The sequence below is a fragment of the Lissotriton helveticus genome, chromosome 11 (genome assembly GCF_964261635.1).
Source record: "Lissotriton helveticus chromosome 11, aLisHel1.1, whole genome shotgun sequence".
NCBI lineage: Eukaryota > Metazoa > Chordata > Amphibia > Caudata > Salamandridae > Lissotriton > Lissotriton helveticus.
The window spans coordinates 52,185,123-52,200,273 of record NC_136072.1 but is presented as its reverse complement, the minus strand read 5'-3'; the positions used below and the strand labels follow the sequence as shown (position 1 = coordinate 52,200,273).

The window sequence follows — 15,151 nt, the reverse complement described above, 5'->3', positions numbered from 1 at the left end:
AGGAGTAACCGGTGAGTGGGGCCTATGAAGAGGGTGGAGAGGGCAGCGGGGCACAGGGTCGGTGCTCGCCCCCACCCATGACTTGTACATTGAAGCCACCTTGTGATAGGGCCCAAGGTGGTAGGTGCGTCCAGTTCGGACAGTATAGGTGGACCCTGGAGTGGGCAGTCATCTGAAGAGTGAATTGACAATGATGCCTAGTGGTTGCCTGTCACCTGTGGTGCATAGGGTCCCAGATAGGTCGTGGAGCTCATGTACAGGTGCCCCGGTCCCTAGAGGTTAGGCTTAACATTCAATCTATATGTTATGCCCCGAGGAGGGTTTACCCTATGTTGAGGTTCGTAGGCCTAAGGTTCTATACCCCGTGGGTTATTATTTCCCCTAAGGTGACCCTAGAAGAGTTCATGCCTCACAAGCTACGCCTGATGTTCATACCCCGAGGTTGTTGGTAGAGGGAGCCTAGCTATTCCCTTACAGGTGTTTCCTGAGCTTTAAGGAGGGCCCCTACCTGATGTTAATGCTAGGCGATGTATGTTCCGCCTGATGTTTGATACACCTAGCCAGGTGACATGTCTAATGAGATGCCATAGTTACCTGTTGCCAGATGGTCCCTGAGGTTAGGCCTGGCTCTTAGGTTACTGTTTATACGTTGATGGTGAGGCCACTTTCCTACCTAATGGTTAATTGCATGCTTTTGTGCCACCGTGCAGGTGATTGTGCCTTTTATTACAGGTGCTCCTATTTATGAGGTACTATGATGCCCTGATGTTTTCTTTTACAGGGGTTGGGTTGGCGTGATTGTGCATGATATATATATCTATGCTAATGTGGTATTTTGCATTTACAGCCTTCCCTGTAGGACAGTGGTTCCCAAACTTTTTTGACCCGTGGCTCCCTTGACCTAATTGGCAGTTGGCCGTAGCTCCCCACCATTTTTTTACCGGTGGCCGGGTGAGGTGGGATGTAAGCCCGACCTCTGGAGTACTTCCTGTTGTCTTCCTTAAATAATTGGGATGCAATCCCAGTGAGATCCACAGAAGCAAGTGGTACTGGCCCACTTTGCCTTTGACCACCCCAAGCTCTGCGTGCAGTTCAAAGTGTGGACTGAGGCCTCTGCTAGAGGAGGCCTGAAAGCTAAAGGGAGTCTGACTCAGTGGGTGGATGCAGAAGTGGATAAGCTGAACATAGGAGTTTTCTGGCCTTAGCTGGAAAGGCAAACGTGCTCAAGAAACAACCACTCCCCGTGACTTTATGGGCACATGCAATGACCGGTGCTTGTGCCAAACTCTGTATGGAGTCATAAAGTTAATCGATGTCTCTACCCTTCTTATGTTAATTAACCTTTTAAGGTCCGGTTCTTTTCCACGCCTTTATTCGTACATTTCGTAAGTGTTGACCCCAGCAAAAAAAAAAAAATGAAGACATTTGAAGATGGGAAAACCCCAGGAAGCTTAACATCTATCAAGGTGCTGACATCTGGGCATTTCACAACCCTTGGGGATACCTAAATACACCTCCGACTACAGAACTGGGTTCGAGTCTCGGCGGGGAAGTTTAACATCCTGTGATTCTGGGCAAATCACTTAATCTCCCCGTGCCCAAAATAATCTGTCTATATGAAACGCTACTGGTGCTTCGTAAATCGCGCTGATACCTTCGGTCAAGTTCGAGCTATATAAAACTCAGAGACAAAAAAAACCACCCTTTTAGGACCCTTCATCTGATTGGGCCTGGTGGGACACCTGTTAATTTTGAAACATTTTCAGAATCCGTATGAGTTCAATGAGTGTAGCACCGCCGCTCTGAATATTATTCCAGCACCACGTAGAAAAAAGTATATATAAAAATACTGAGTGCTCAACCCTTTTATGACATCTGGAAAGATCTTTAACAGACATGCCTTATCTTAAATGCAAATCCTTGCAGGCACCCACTATTCTGATGAACACTGTGTGCACATACATTTTCCAATTGTAACACCTCAGAAACATTTCCTCTCGCATTTTTAATGAATAAATGATGCATTCTTCGCAATAACCTACTTTGAACTTATGCAGCAGCAGGCATTCCATTTTACCGAAGGGCCGTCCTTAGTAGCGCTTTCGTGAACTCTGCAGAGGTGCGCTTGCACTTCATTCACGTGTGCAATGCTGCCACGGGCCCCCAGTGCAGCACAGCTGCCGCCGCCCCCAAAATAGTGCCGCCTGATGCGGACCACCCCCGCTACGCGGGCATTCCTCTCGCCAGCATTATGTTTAATGTAAAAACGGAGCACTTTAGAAATCAGAGATAAAACATAAGCCAAGTCAAGGCTTTCTCTCAGCGAGACGAAGGCCTTGACTTGTCTTATGTTTTATGTCTGATTTCTAACATGCTCCGTTTTTACATTAAACATAATCCTGGTGATGTGTTTGGCTGGTGAAAAAAGAGGCTTCAGGTTTCCACATTGTGGTCGCGGCGCCCCTGGCTCCTGATTACGGCGCACCGGGGTGCCGCGGCGCACAGTTTGGGAACCACAGCTGTAGGATGAGAGTCTGAGTTGGCCCCGCCAGATTGGGCTCCAGATCTAATGACAATTTTAACCCATCCTTTTTCCCTTACAGCATGGACTTTGGACTCAACCCTTTTTATCCCATGTAAATAATCCCCCTCTGAAGTACTTGGCTCTGGTGCCAGTTGGCGCCGTGTTATGATGACACTGTTAATTCATTTTTGCCTTGTAGGTTGGAGATACTAAACTGCTTAATTTTCCAACTCAAATTGGTGTCCTGCCTCTTTTGTAGTGTGCCTGGTGGGTTGACTGAGGGTACTGCGTGAGTGCTTCACATGTCCTCAAAGTTTGGCCTGCCCGCTTGATGCCATGCTACCCCCTTTGAGACTTGGGCAACCCCCATTTCCAACAAATTACTAGTGTAACATTCAAGTAGCAATTGGGTGTCACTCAAAATATATTCTATTAATTCTTTCAACCATCATTCAGTATTTCACCGTTCATTCTGTCCTTCCGTATGTGTGCCCATCCATATCCAAACCTTTTCAACCATTGGCAAACGTATCCATCATCTATCCTTCCATCCATCATTTCACTCATCCATCCCTTTATCCACCCTTCCACTCATCCCTCATCCATCCACCCACACTTTCACCCAATCCATCCTTTCACTCATCCATCCAACATTTACCCTTACACCCAAGTCATCCTTTCACCCATCCATCCACTCTTCCACCCATTCATTCATTCACTCATCCATCCAACCATTTACCCTTTCACACATCCAGCCATCCTTTCAATTACTCATCCGTCTACCCTGTCACTCATCCGTCCACCCATTCACCCTTTCACTCACCCATCCATCAATCCATCATTTCTTTCTTCCAGGCCTCCACCCTCCCATTCACTCATCCATCTTTACACTCTTTTCACTCAACCATGCACCCATTCAACCATCCATTCTGTCAATCATCCATGTTTTCACTCATCCATCCATCCATCCATCCATCCATCCATCTATCCATCCTCCCTTTCTCTCTCCATTTCCCTTTCACTTAGCCACCCATCCTTCGATTCACCCTCCACCCATTCAGTTGCAGACAGAAGGGGCCAATCAAGAACTTCACCCTGCTGTTGTTCCTAAAGCATGGGGTGTGGTCGGGGAGGGTTCACTGTGCCCCTGCACATAGGCAATCTGAAAACTTGGAAGTCAAGAGTCATGCATGGTGCATAGTGCCAGGCCATGAGATGACTGCGACATGGTGTTGTTTCCAGAGCTTTAAGTGGGATGTAAAAACTGGGGGGGGTTTCCTAGGGGCATGTCTGATGTAATTAGGGTGTGGCTTAAAACACCACCGCTAAAAATATGTGCGGAGCTTAATGTCCCACCAACCTGTAGTTTGCTGTTTCTATCATTGCACCCAGTAACATTAGACCTACAACAAGCCATGACTATTGGCTTTGTCAATGGATGTTAGTTGCATAAAATAATTTTTTAAAAAGCAGCAACTATGGCTTCGTTTCATATAATAATACAAATGCTTCAGCTCTGAAATGATAAAACTGTGTAAAAAACTATAACCTCTTCTTTTTAACTTTATACATTTGTTTTGTACATTTCTTCCATCTAACCCAAACAGAATGCCGGCTCTAGACTGAGGCAGGAGGGGCCCACCCCATGCTGTAACACCCCTGACCTGCCCATTGTCATTCTGTATGTGACAATCAGCACAGACAGAATGACAATGGGCGGGTGGGGCTGCTCCTGTGCTCGAGGGATGAGTGCGAGGCGCCCCCATCAGGGAGCTGGGGCCTCTGGCAGGGGAACGGCTCTGCCCCCTGCAAGGCCCACAATTCGGGACAAAAGGCGTCCATTCAAAGTTGAAACTAAGGGACGGTGGGTCACTCTACTAGTAGTCCTGGATTTGTTATGAAAAATACTACATGTCCCAAAATGCACAGAGAGAACAGTGTTGGGTGAACCATCGGGCCTGTTGTCATCCAGGACACAACGCGTGCCCCTTTGGGACATTACCAAGTGGTATCCACTTCCTTAGCATCACCCCGGGCCCCGAGGGCTCGTGACACTGACGCACAACAACCCTCGCTCACATTACCCAGCACCCCCTGGGGCAGCACCCGGGGACACATTTCTTCCCACGAATTTTATAAACTTCCTGGCAAGAACCAACTCGCCCCTGGCTTTGGAATCTGTCAGCAGGCAGGGCCTTTCCTTCTTTGGAATTCGCCACAAACCGGGCTCATGTTTATTTAAATTAAAAAAAACTAAAAACTGAGCAGTTTAGAGACTTCGGTCTTTCTGCAGAATTATGTAAAAATCTGCCAAATGTCTCCCAACGTAGACTGGGGAATTCGACAACTTCAGAAATGCATGCAGTGTGCACATAAATTTCACATCTTTACGCACAAATAGGTAAACAGTTGTCAGGCTTCCGGTTCTGAAATAAGCAGTAATGCTGGGCTGAGGTTGGTAAAGTGTTCAGTCGAGGCTGACAGTTTGGGGTACAATGTGCCTAAAAGGATGACTTGCTCCTAGACACCCAGGTGCAGGAAGTTGGGGGTTTGTTCTTAGACAGCCAGGCGCAGGAAGTTGGGGAGGAGGCTTGTTCATAGACAGGCGCAGGAAGTTGGGGAGGCTTGTTCATAGACAGGCGCAGGAAGTTGGGGAGGATTGTTCATAGACAGGCGCAGGAAGTTGGGGAGGCTTGTTCCTAGACACCCAGGTGCAGGAAGTTGGGGAGGCTTGTTCATAGACAGGCGCAGGAAGTTGGGGAGGCTTGTTTATATATAGACAGGCGCAGGAAGTTGGGGAGGATTGTTCATAGACAGGCGCAGGAAGTTGGGGAGGCTTGTTCCTAGACACCCAGGCGCAGGAAGTTGGGGAGGCTTGTTCCTAGACAGCCAGGCGCAGGAAGTGGGGGAGGCTTGTTCATAGACAGGCGCAGGAAGTTGGGGAGGCTTGTTCATAGACAGGCGCAGGAAGTTGGGGAGGCTTGTTCATAGACAGGCGCAGGAAGTTGGGGAGGCTTGTTCATAGACACCCAGGTGCAGGAAGTTGGGGAAGCTTGTTTATAGACAGGCGCAGGAAGTTGGGGAGGCTTGTTTATAGACAGGCGCAGGAAGTTGGGGAGGATTGTTCATAGACAGGCGCAGGAACTTGGGGAGGCTTGTTCATAGACAGGCGCAGGAAGTTGGGGAGGCTTGTTCATAGACAGGCGCAGGAAGTTGGGGAGGCTTGTTCATAGACAGGCGCAGGAAGTTGGGGAGGCTTGTTCATAGACAGGCGCAGGAAGTTGGGGAGGCTTGTTCCTAGACAGGCGCAGGAAGTTGGGGTGACTTGTTCATAGGCGCAGGAAGTTGGGGAGGCTTGTTCATAGACAGGTGCAGGAAGTTGGGGAGGCTTGTTTATAGACAGGCGCAGAAAGTTGGGGAGGCTTGTTCATAGACAGGCGCAGGAAGTTGGGGAGGCTTGTTCATAGACAGGCGCAGGAAGTTGGGGAGGCTTGTTCATGGAGAGGCGCAGGAAGTTGGGGAGGCTTGTTCATAGACAGGCGCAGGAAGTTGGGGAGGCTTGTTCATAGACAGGCGCAGGAAGTTGGGGAGGCTTGTTTATAGACAGGCGCAGGAAGTTGGGGAGGAGGCTTGTTCATAGAAAGGCGCAGGAAGTTGGGGAGGCTGGTTCATAGACAGGCGCAGGAAGTTGGGGAGGCTTGTTCCTAGGCAGCCAGGCGCAGGAAGTTGGGGAGGCTTGTTCCTAGACAGGCGCAGGAAGTTGGGGAGGCTTGTTTATAGACAGGCGCAGGAAGTTGGGGAGGAGGCTTGTTCAGAGACAGGCGCAGGAAGTTGGGGAGGCTTGTTCCTAGGCAGCCATGCGCAGGAAGTTGGGGAGGCTTGTTCCTAGACAGGCGCAGGAAGTTGGGGAGGCTTGTTTATAGACAGGCGCAGGAAGATGGGGAGGCTTGTTTATAGACAGGCGCAGGAAGATGGGGAGGCTTGTTTATAGACAGGCGCAGGAAGATGGGGAGGCTTGTTCCTAGACAGGCGCAGGAAGTTGGGGAGGCTTGTTCATAGACAGGCGCAGGAAGTTGGGGAGGCTTGTTCCTAGACAGGCGCAGGAAGTTGGGGAGGCTTGTTCATAGACAGGCGCAGGAAGTTGGGGAGGCTTGTTCATAGACAGGCGCAGGAAGTGGGGGAGAAGGCTTGTTCATAGAAAGGCGCAGGAAGTTGGGGAGGCTTGTTCATAGACAGCCAGGCGCAGGAAGTTAGGGAGGCTTGTTCAGAGACAGGCGCAGGAAGTTGGGGAGGCTTGTTCATAGACAGGCGCAGGAAGTTGGAAAGGCTTGCTCCTAGACAGCCAGGCGCAGGAAGTTGGGGAGGCTTGTTCCTAGGCAGCCAGGCGCAGGAAGTTGGGGGTTTGTTCTTAGACAGCCAGGCGCAGGAAGTTGGGGAGGCTTGTTCATAGAAAGGCGCAGGAAGTTGGGGAGGCTTGTTCCTAGACAGGCGCAGGAAGTTGGGGAGGCTTGCTCATAGACAGGCGCAGGAAGTGGGGGAGGCTTGTTCATAGACAGGCGCAGGAAGTGGGGGAGGCTTGTTCATAGACAGGCGCAGGAAGTTGGGGAGGCTTGCTCATAGACAGGCGCAGGAAGTTGAGGAGGCTTGCTCATAGACAGGCGCAGGAAGTTGGGGAGGCTTGCTCATAGACAGGCGCAGGAAGTTGGGGAGGCTTGTTCATAGACAGGCGCAGGAAGTTGGGGAGGCTTGTTCATAGACAGGCGCAGGAAGTTGGGGAGGCTTGTTCATAGACAGGCGCAGGAAGTTGGGGAGGCTTGTTCATAGACAGGTGCAGGAAGTTGGGGAGGCTTATTCATAGACAGGCGTAGGAAGTTGGGGAGGCTTGTTCATAGACCGGCGCAGGAAGTTGGGGAGGCTTGCTCCTAGACAGCCAGGCGCAGGAAGTTGGGGAGGCTTGCTCCTAGACAGCCAGGCGCAGGAAGTTGGGGAGGCTTGTTCCTAGGCAGCCAGGCGCAGGAAGTTGGGGGTTTGTTCTTAGACAGCCAGGCGCAGGAAGTTGGGGAGGCTTGTTCATAGACAGGCGCAGGAAGTTGGGGAGGCTTGTTCAGAGACAGGCGCAGGAAGTTGGGGAGGCTTGTTCATAGACAGGCGCAGGAAGTTGGGGAGGCTTGTTCATACCCAGGCGCAGGAAGTTGGGGAGGCTTGCTCATAGACAGGCGCAGGAAGTTGAGGAGGCTTGCTCATAGACAGGCGCAGGAAGTTGGGGAGGCATGCTCAGACAGGCGCAGGAAGTTGGGGAGGCTTGTTCATAGACAGGCGCAGGAAGTTGGGGAGGCTTGTTCATAGATAGGCGCAGGAAGTTGGGGAGGCTTGTTCCTAGACAGGCGCAGGAAGTTGGGGAGGAGGCTTGTTCATAGAAAGGCGCAGGAAGTTGGGGGTTTGTTCTTAGACAGCCAGGCGCAGGAAGTTGGGGAGGCTTGTTCATAGACAGGCGCAGGAAGTTGGGGAGGAGGCTTGTTCATAGAAAGGCGCAGGAAGTTGGGGAGGCTGGTTCATAGACAGGCGCAGGAAGTTGAGGAGGCTTGTTCATAGACAGGCGCAGGAAGTTGGGGAGGCTTGTTCATAGACAGGCGCAGGAAGTTGGGGAGGCTTGTTCATAGACAGGCGCAGGAAGTTGGGGAGGCTTGTTCATAGACAGGCGCAGGAAGTTGGGGAGGCTTGTTCCTAGACTCCCAGGCGCAGGAAGTTGGGGAGGAGGCTTGTTCATAGACAGGCGCAGGAAGTTGGGGAGGAGGCTTGTTCATAGACAGGCGCAGGAAGTTGGGGAGGCTTGTTCATAGACACCCAGGCGCAAGAAGTTGGGGAGGCTTGTTCATAGACAGGCGCAGGAAGTTGGGGAGTCTTGTTCCTAGACACCCAGGCGCAGGAAGTTGGGGAGGAGGCTTGTTCATAGACAGGCGCAGGAAGTTGGGGAGGCTTGTTCATAGACAGGCGCAGGAAGTTGGGGAGGCTTGTTCATAGACAGGCGCAGGAAGTTGGGGAGGAGGCTTGTTCAGAGACAGGCGCAGGAAGTTGGGGAGGCTTGTTCCTAGACACCCAGGCGCAGGAAGTTGGGGAGGAGGCTTGTTCATAGACAGGCGCAGGAAGTTGGGGAGGCTTGTTCATAGATACCCAGGCGCAGGAAGTTGGGGAGGCTTGTTCATAGACAGGCGCAGGAAGTTGGGGAGGCTTGTTCATAGACAGGCGCAGGAAGTTGGGGAGGAGGCTTGTTCATAGACAGGCGCAGGAAGTTGGGGAGGCTTGCTCCTAGACACCCAGGCGCAGGAAGTTGGGGAGGCTTGTTCCTAGACACACAGGCGCAGGAAGTTGGGGAGGCTTGTTCTTAGACAGGCGCAGGAAGTTGGGGAGGCTTGTTCCTAGACACCCAGGCGCAGGAAGTTGGGGAGGCTTGTTCATAGACAGGCGCAGGAAGTTGGGGAGGCTTGTTCATAGACAGGCGCAGGAAGTTGGGGAGGCTTGCTCCTAGACAGCCAGGTGCAGGAAGTTGGGGAGGCTTGTTCATAGACAGGCGCAGGAAGTTGGGGAGGCTTGCTCCTAGACAGCCAGGCGCAGGAAGTTGGGGAGGAGGCTTGTTCATAGACAAGCGCAGGAAGTTGGGTAGGCTTGTTCTTAGGCGCAGGAAGTTGGGGAGGCTTGTTCATAGACAGGCGCAGGAAGTTGGGTAGGCTTGTTCTTAGACAGGCGCAGGAAGTTGGGGAGGCTTGTTCATAGACAGGCGCAGGAAGTTGGGGAGGCTTGTTCATAGACAGGTGCAGGAAGTTGGGGAGGCTTGTTCATAGACAGGTGCAGGAAGTTGGGGAGGCTTGTTCATAGAAAGGCGCAGGAAGTTGGGGAGGCTTGTTCATAGACAGGCGCAGGAAGTTGGGGAGGCTTGTTCATAGACAGGCGCAGGAAGTTGGGGAGGAGGCTTGTTCATAGACAAGCGCAGGAAGTTAGGTAGGCTTGTTCTTAGACAGGCGCAGGAAGTTGGGGAGGCTTGTTCATAGACAGGCGCAGGAAGTTGGGGAGGCTTGTTCATAGACAGGTGCAGGAAATTGGGGAGGCTTGTTCATAGACAGGCGCAGGAAGTTGGGGAGGCTTGTTCATAGACAGGCGCAGGAAGTTGGGGAGGCTTGTTCATAGACAGGCGCAGGAAGTTGGGGAGGCTTGTTCATAGACAGGCGCAGGAAGTTGGGGAGGCTTGTTCATAGACAGGCGCAGGAAGTTGGGGAGGCTTGTTCATAGACAGGCGGAGGAAGTTGGGGAGGCTTGTTCCTAGACAGGCGCAGGAAGTTGGGGAGGCTTGTTCATAGACAGGCGCAGGAAGTTGGGGAGGCTTGTTCATAGACAGGTGCAGGAAGTTGGGGAGGAGGCTTGTTCTTAGACAGGCGCAGGAAGTTGGGGTGACTTGATCCTAGACACCCAGGCGCAGGAAGTTGGGGAGGCTTGTTCCTAGACACACAGGCGCAGGAAGTTGGGGAGGCTTGTTCATAGACAGGCGCAGGAAGTTGGGGAGGCTTGTTCATAGACAGGCGCAGGAAGTTAGGGGTTTGTTCTTAGACAGCCAGGCGCAGGAAGTTGGGGAGGAGGCTTGTTCATAGACAGGCGCAGGAAGTTGGGGAGGCTTGTTCAGAGACAGGCGCAGGAAGTTGGGGGTTTGTTCTTAGACAGCCAGGCGCAGGAAGTTGGGGAGGCTTGTTCAGAGACAGGCGCAGGAAGTTGGGGAGGCTTGTTCTTAGACAGGCGCAGGAAGTTGGGGAGGAGGCTTGTTTATAGACAGGCGCAGGAAGTTGGGGAGGCTTGTTCAGAGACAGGCGCAGGAAGTTGGGGGTTTGTTCTTAGACAGCCAGGCGCAGGAAGTTGGGGAGGAGGCTTGTTCATAGACAGGCGCAGGAAGTTGGGGAGGCTTGTTCATAGACAGGCGCAGGAAGTTGGGGAGGCTTGTTCAGAGACAGGCGCAGGAAGTTGGGGGTTTGTTCTTAGACAGCCAGGCGCAGGAAGTTGGGGAGGCTTGTTCATAGAAAGGCGCAGGAAGTTGGGGAGGCTTGTTCAGAGACAGGCGCAGGAAGTTGGGGAGGCTTGCTCATAGACAGGCGCAGGAAGTTGGGGAGGCTTGTTCATAGACAGGCGCAGGAAGTTGGGGAGGCTTGTTCCTAGGCAGCCAGGCGCAGGAAGTTGGGGAGGCTTGTTCATAGACAGGCGCAGGAAGTTGGGGAGGAGGCTTGTTCATAGACAGGCGCAGGACGTTGAGGAGGCTTGTTCATAGACAGGCGCAGGAAGTTGGGGAGGCTTGTTCATAGACAGGCGCAGGAAGTTGGGGAGGCTTGTTCATAGACAGGCGCAGGAAGTTGGGGAGGCTTGTTCATAGACAGGCGCAGGAAGTTGGGGAGGCTTGTTCATAGACAGGCGCAGGAAGTTGGGGAGGCTTGTTCATAGACAGGCGCAGGAAGTTGGGGAGGCTTGTTCATAGAAAGGCGCAGGAAGTTGGGGAGGCTTGTTCATAGACAGGCGCAGGAAGTTGGGGAGGCTTGTTCCTAGACAGGCGCAGGAAGTTGGGGAGGCTTGTTCATAGACAGGCGCAGGAAGTTGGGGAGGCTTGTTCCTAGACAGGCGCAGGAAGTTGGGGAGGCTTGTTCAGAGACAGGCGCAGGAAGTTGGGGAGGCTTGTTCATAGAAAGGCGCAGGAAGTTGGGGAGGCTGGTTCCTAGGCAGCCAGGCGCAGGAAGTTGGGGAGGCTTGTTCATAGACAGGCGCAGGAAGTTGGGGAGGAGGCTTGTTCATAGACAGGCGCAGGAAGTTGAGGAGGCTTGTTCATAGACAGGCGCAGGAAGTTGGGGAGGCTTGTTCATAGACAGGCGCAGGAAGTTGGGGAGGAGGCTTGTTCATAGACAGGCGCAAGAAGTTGAGGAGGCTTGTTCATAGACAGGCGTAGGAAGTTGGGGAGGCTTGTTCATAGACAGGCGCAGGAAGTTGGGGAGGCTTGTTCATAGGCGCAGGAAGTTGGGAAGGCTGGTTCATAGACAGGCGCAGGAAGTTGGGGAGGCTTGTTCCTAGACACCCAGGCGCAGGAAGTTAAAAGTACTTTGCTCTTACCAAACCATGCGGTGGATGGACGCGCAGCCAGGGCGAGGCAGACTCCAGCGGCGAGAAGCGGCAGCAGCGTCATGTTGGCGCTGGGCGGCACGGCGAGCCCTCTGCCTTCCTCCTCTCGGATGCAGGATCAGCCCTGCTGTCGCCGGCGGATCTCACATTCCTCGTCCCGGGGGTGCCGACAGACGCACTCTTTGAGGGAGTGGTCACGGGTGAGGTGGGACAGGTAAAAGGCGCCTGTTTGCCTTCAATCACCGCGCGGCGCAGTGTGGGGCAGGCAAGTCTGCGCCTGTCCACGGCCCACGAGGGCCCGGCAGCTCCGGGGACGATGGAAGTGGGTATCCGAGAGGCCCACCGCTCCGCATGAAGTGCCAGGCAGCAACAAGGTTATCTGAAAGCACCTCAGTCCTGTTTGAAGTGCCAGGCAGCAACAGGGGCACATATGAGCCCCACAGCTCCGCGTGAAGTACCCAGCAGCAACATGGGCATCTGCGAGCACCACAGTCCTGTTTGAAGTGCCAGGCAGCAACAGGGGCATCTGTTAACACTACAACCCCGCATGAAGTGCCATGCAGCAGCAAGGGTATCCATGAGCCCCACAATTTTGCATGAAGTGCCAGGCAGCAACAGGGGCATCTGTGCACACTACAGCCCTGCATGAAGTGCCAGGCAGCAACATGGGCACCTGTGAGCCCCACAGCTCTGCATGAACTGCCAGGCAGCAAAGGGGCATCTGTGAACACTACAACCCCACAAGAAGTGCCAGGGAGAAACAAGGGTATCTGTGAACACTTCAAGCCTGCACAAAGTGCCAGGGAGAAACAAGGGTATCTGTGAACACTTCAAGCCCGCATGAAGTGCCAGACTGCAACATGGGCACCTGTAAACACCACAGCTCTACATGAAGTGCCAGGCAGCAAAGGGGCATTTGTGAACACTACAACCCCACATGAAGTGCCAGGCAGAAACAAGGGTATCTGTGAACACTTTAAGCCCGCATGAAGTGCCAGACTGCAACATGGGCACCTGTAAACACAACAGCTCTACATGAAGTGCCAGGCAGCAAAGGGGCATTTGTGAACACTACAACCCCACATGAAGTGCCAGGCAGAAACAAGGGTATCTGTGAACACTTTAAGCCCGCATGAAGTGCCAGACTGCAACATGGGCACCTGTAAACACAACAGCTCTACATGAAGTGCCAGTCAGCAACAGGGGTAGCTGTAAACACCACAGCTCTGCGTCAAGTGCAAGGCCTCAACAGGGGCATCTCTGTACACCACAACTCCCTCCACATGAAGTGCGGGGCAGCAACAGGGGCATTTGTGAACACCACAACTCTGCATGAAGTGCCAGGCAACAACATGGGCACATGTAAACACTACAACCCCGCATGAAGTGCCAGGCAGCAACAGGGGCATCTGTGAGCCCCACGGCTCAGCATGAAGTGCACTGGCTGCAAAACATAGGGACTTATATACACCTCAGCATGAAGTGCCAGGCAGCAAACGGAGCATGTGTGAACGCCACAGCTCTGCATTAACTGCCAGGCAGCAACGGGGGCATCTGTGAAAACTATAACCCTACATGAAGTGCCAGGCTGTGACATGGGCATCGGTGAACACCACAACTCTGCATGAAGTGCCAGGCACCAACAGGGGTATCTGTAAACACCACAGCTCTGCATGAAGTGCAAGTCTGCATCAAGGGCATCTGTGAACACTATAAACCTACATGAAATGCCAGGCTGTGACATGGGCATCTGTGAACACCACAGCTCTGCATTAACTGCCAGGCAGCAATAGGGACATCTGTAAACACTGCAGTTCTACATGAAGTGCAAGGCCTTAACAGGGGAATCTGTGAACACTAGAACTTCGCATGAAGTGCCAGGCTGAGGTTCTGTGAATTCTGAACCCGTTTCATAAGGGTCATGGTTTCGTTACGAATTTGATATTAGCGAACCGTAACTAGTTAGTGCGGCAAGTATGAGTGTTTTCGTTGCGTTAGACCGATGGATTCACTACGTATTTAGGGATTTCGTTCTGAACCCTTGGGTTCCATTTTGTGTATGGCAGCCATTTTGTGGTTGCCCTCACATAGGCCGATGACTACGGCCGAACGAGTCTTTAGCACACGTACACTTTAGCTGACTTCTGAATGACCTGAGCGAACTGACCCTCTTGCCTGAAGCCAACCTTGTTAGGCCAGTTCCTTTCCCAGTAGCTGATCAAGATTGAGGATCAAAGCACAGGACATCCTAAAACTTTATTGCACACAAATATGCCTTATCCTACTCACACCTGTTTCTGCTCCTTTCTTTATGGTCTATTTAAGATGGGGATGTGCCCTTTTTTATTATGGGTTCGTTCGACCTGTCTGAAGAAGAATGTTGGGTTTGACCAATGATTGATCATGGCCTGGCAACTGAAAAGTGGGTTTTACCGTCATGCGATACCTCTGATCTGGATACATGTGATTGGACAGTTTGTAAATGTAAGGTATTTGTCTGGAATGTGATTTTTGGCATAAAAAGGGATGACTTGCTTTGTAAAATTGAGCAGTCTCCTGAGAACTCATACCGTGTTGACTTCTAGGACTCCTGTTACTGGCTGCAGTCAATAAATTCGATCTTTGACGCCACCAAGAAGTTTCCGTGTCTCTGTATTCTAAGACAGGTGATACCCGAAGACTTTGGGCGTGCCCCTGGCACCGCCGGGTCTTAAATAACCCGGTTCTTCAGTTGGCGCCCAACGTGGGGCAACTTCAGCGGTACCGGTCCAAGTCTGAAGATCGTGAGGAGCTTTGTGAGGAAATTCTGGAGGACGGCCACCACTTCATCGACCCCGGCATGTCGAATGTGGACTGAAGGTCTTTTCTACGAGGCTTCCCGCTTTCCTGACGGCTACGAAGGACTGCTGCCCTGACTGTCGCCCTGTCTTGGACCCATTTGTGATGCTTTGTACGGTGAGACGATAGACGGATCTTCTGGTGGCGTGACTGATACCTCAATTAAGTATAAGTGGGTCGCTCCCAGTCCTTAGTTTTTGGTCCTTAGGTTCTTAGTTTGTTTGGTCCTTAGTTTTGATTTGAAAATTGCAATTTCCAAAGCCGAGGGTCTTGTATATTTACGAGTGTATCGGTAGAGATAATCCCTTGAAGTTTGAAGCTCGATTAGTGAGCGAAAATGCCTAATCGTAGCAAATTTGGTACTTGGTTGCGTTGTGGTTGCAACAGGGATTCCCGATTGGAGGATTCGTGTTTGATACCTCCGGTTGGAACTCTGACTTATGAGCTCTATTCTAAACACGGGCCCCATTACGTTTAATGACGTATGGGTTCGCTACACCAGGAAAGATGGTGTCTTACGATGGCCCCAACATGGTAGTTTTGATACTGAGATTTTAGATAATCTAGAAACGAAATTGTTTAAAAAGAAAGCCCGGCCGGCAATGTTTGACTCTTTTCGCCTTTGGCGTAAAGAAGCTAGACAACGAG

At 52.0% G+C, this 15,151-nt stretch overlaps 1 protein-coding gene across 1 annotated transcript in view; it reads right to left on the bottom strand.

The window, feature by feature from the left end:
- LOC144792858 (alkaline phosphatase-like) overlaps window positions 1–11,753 on the bottom strand; it is a 117,697-nt gene extending 105,944 nt beyond the window's left edge. Inside the window, exon 1 of the mRNA XM_078668053.1 lies at window positions 11,657–11,753. Coding sequence (XP_078524179.1) covers window positions 11,657–11,729 — 73 coding nt within the window. The 5' untranslated portion in view covers window positions 11,730–11,753. The remainder of the gene's footprint in view (window positions 1–11,656) is intronic.
- Between the last annotated feature and the right edge of the window lie 3,398 nt (window positions 11,754–15,151).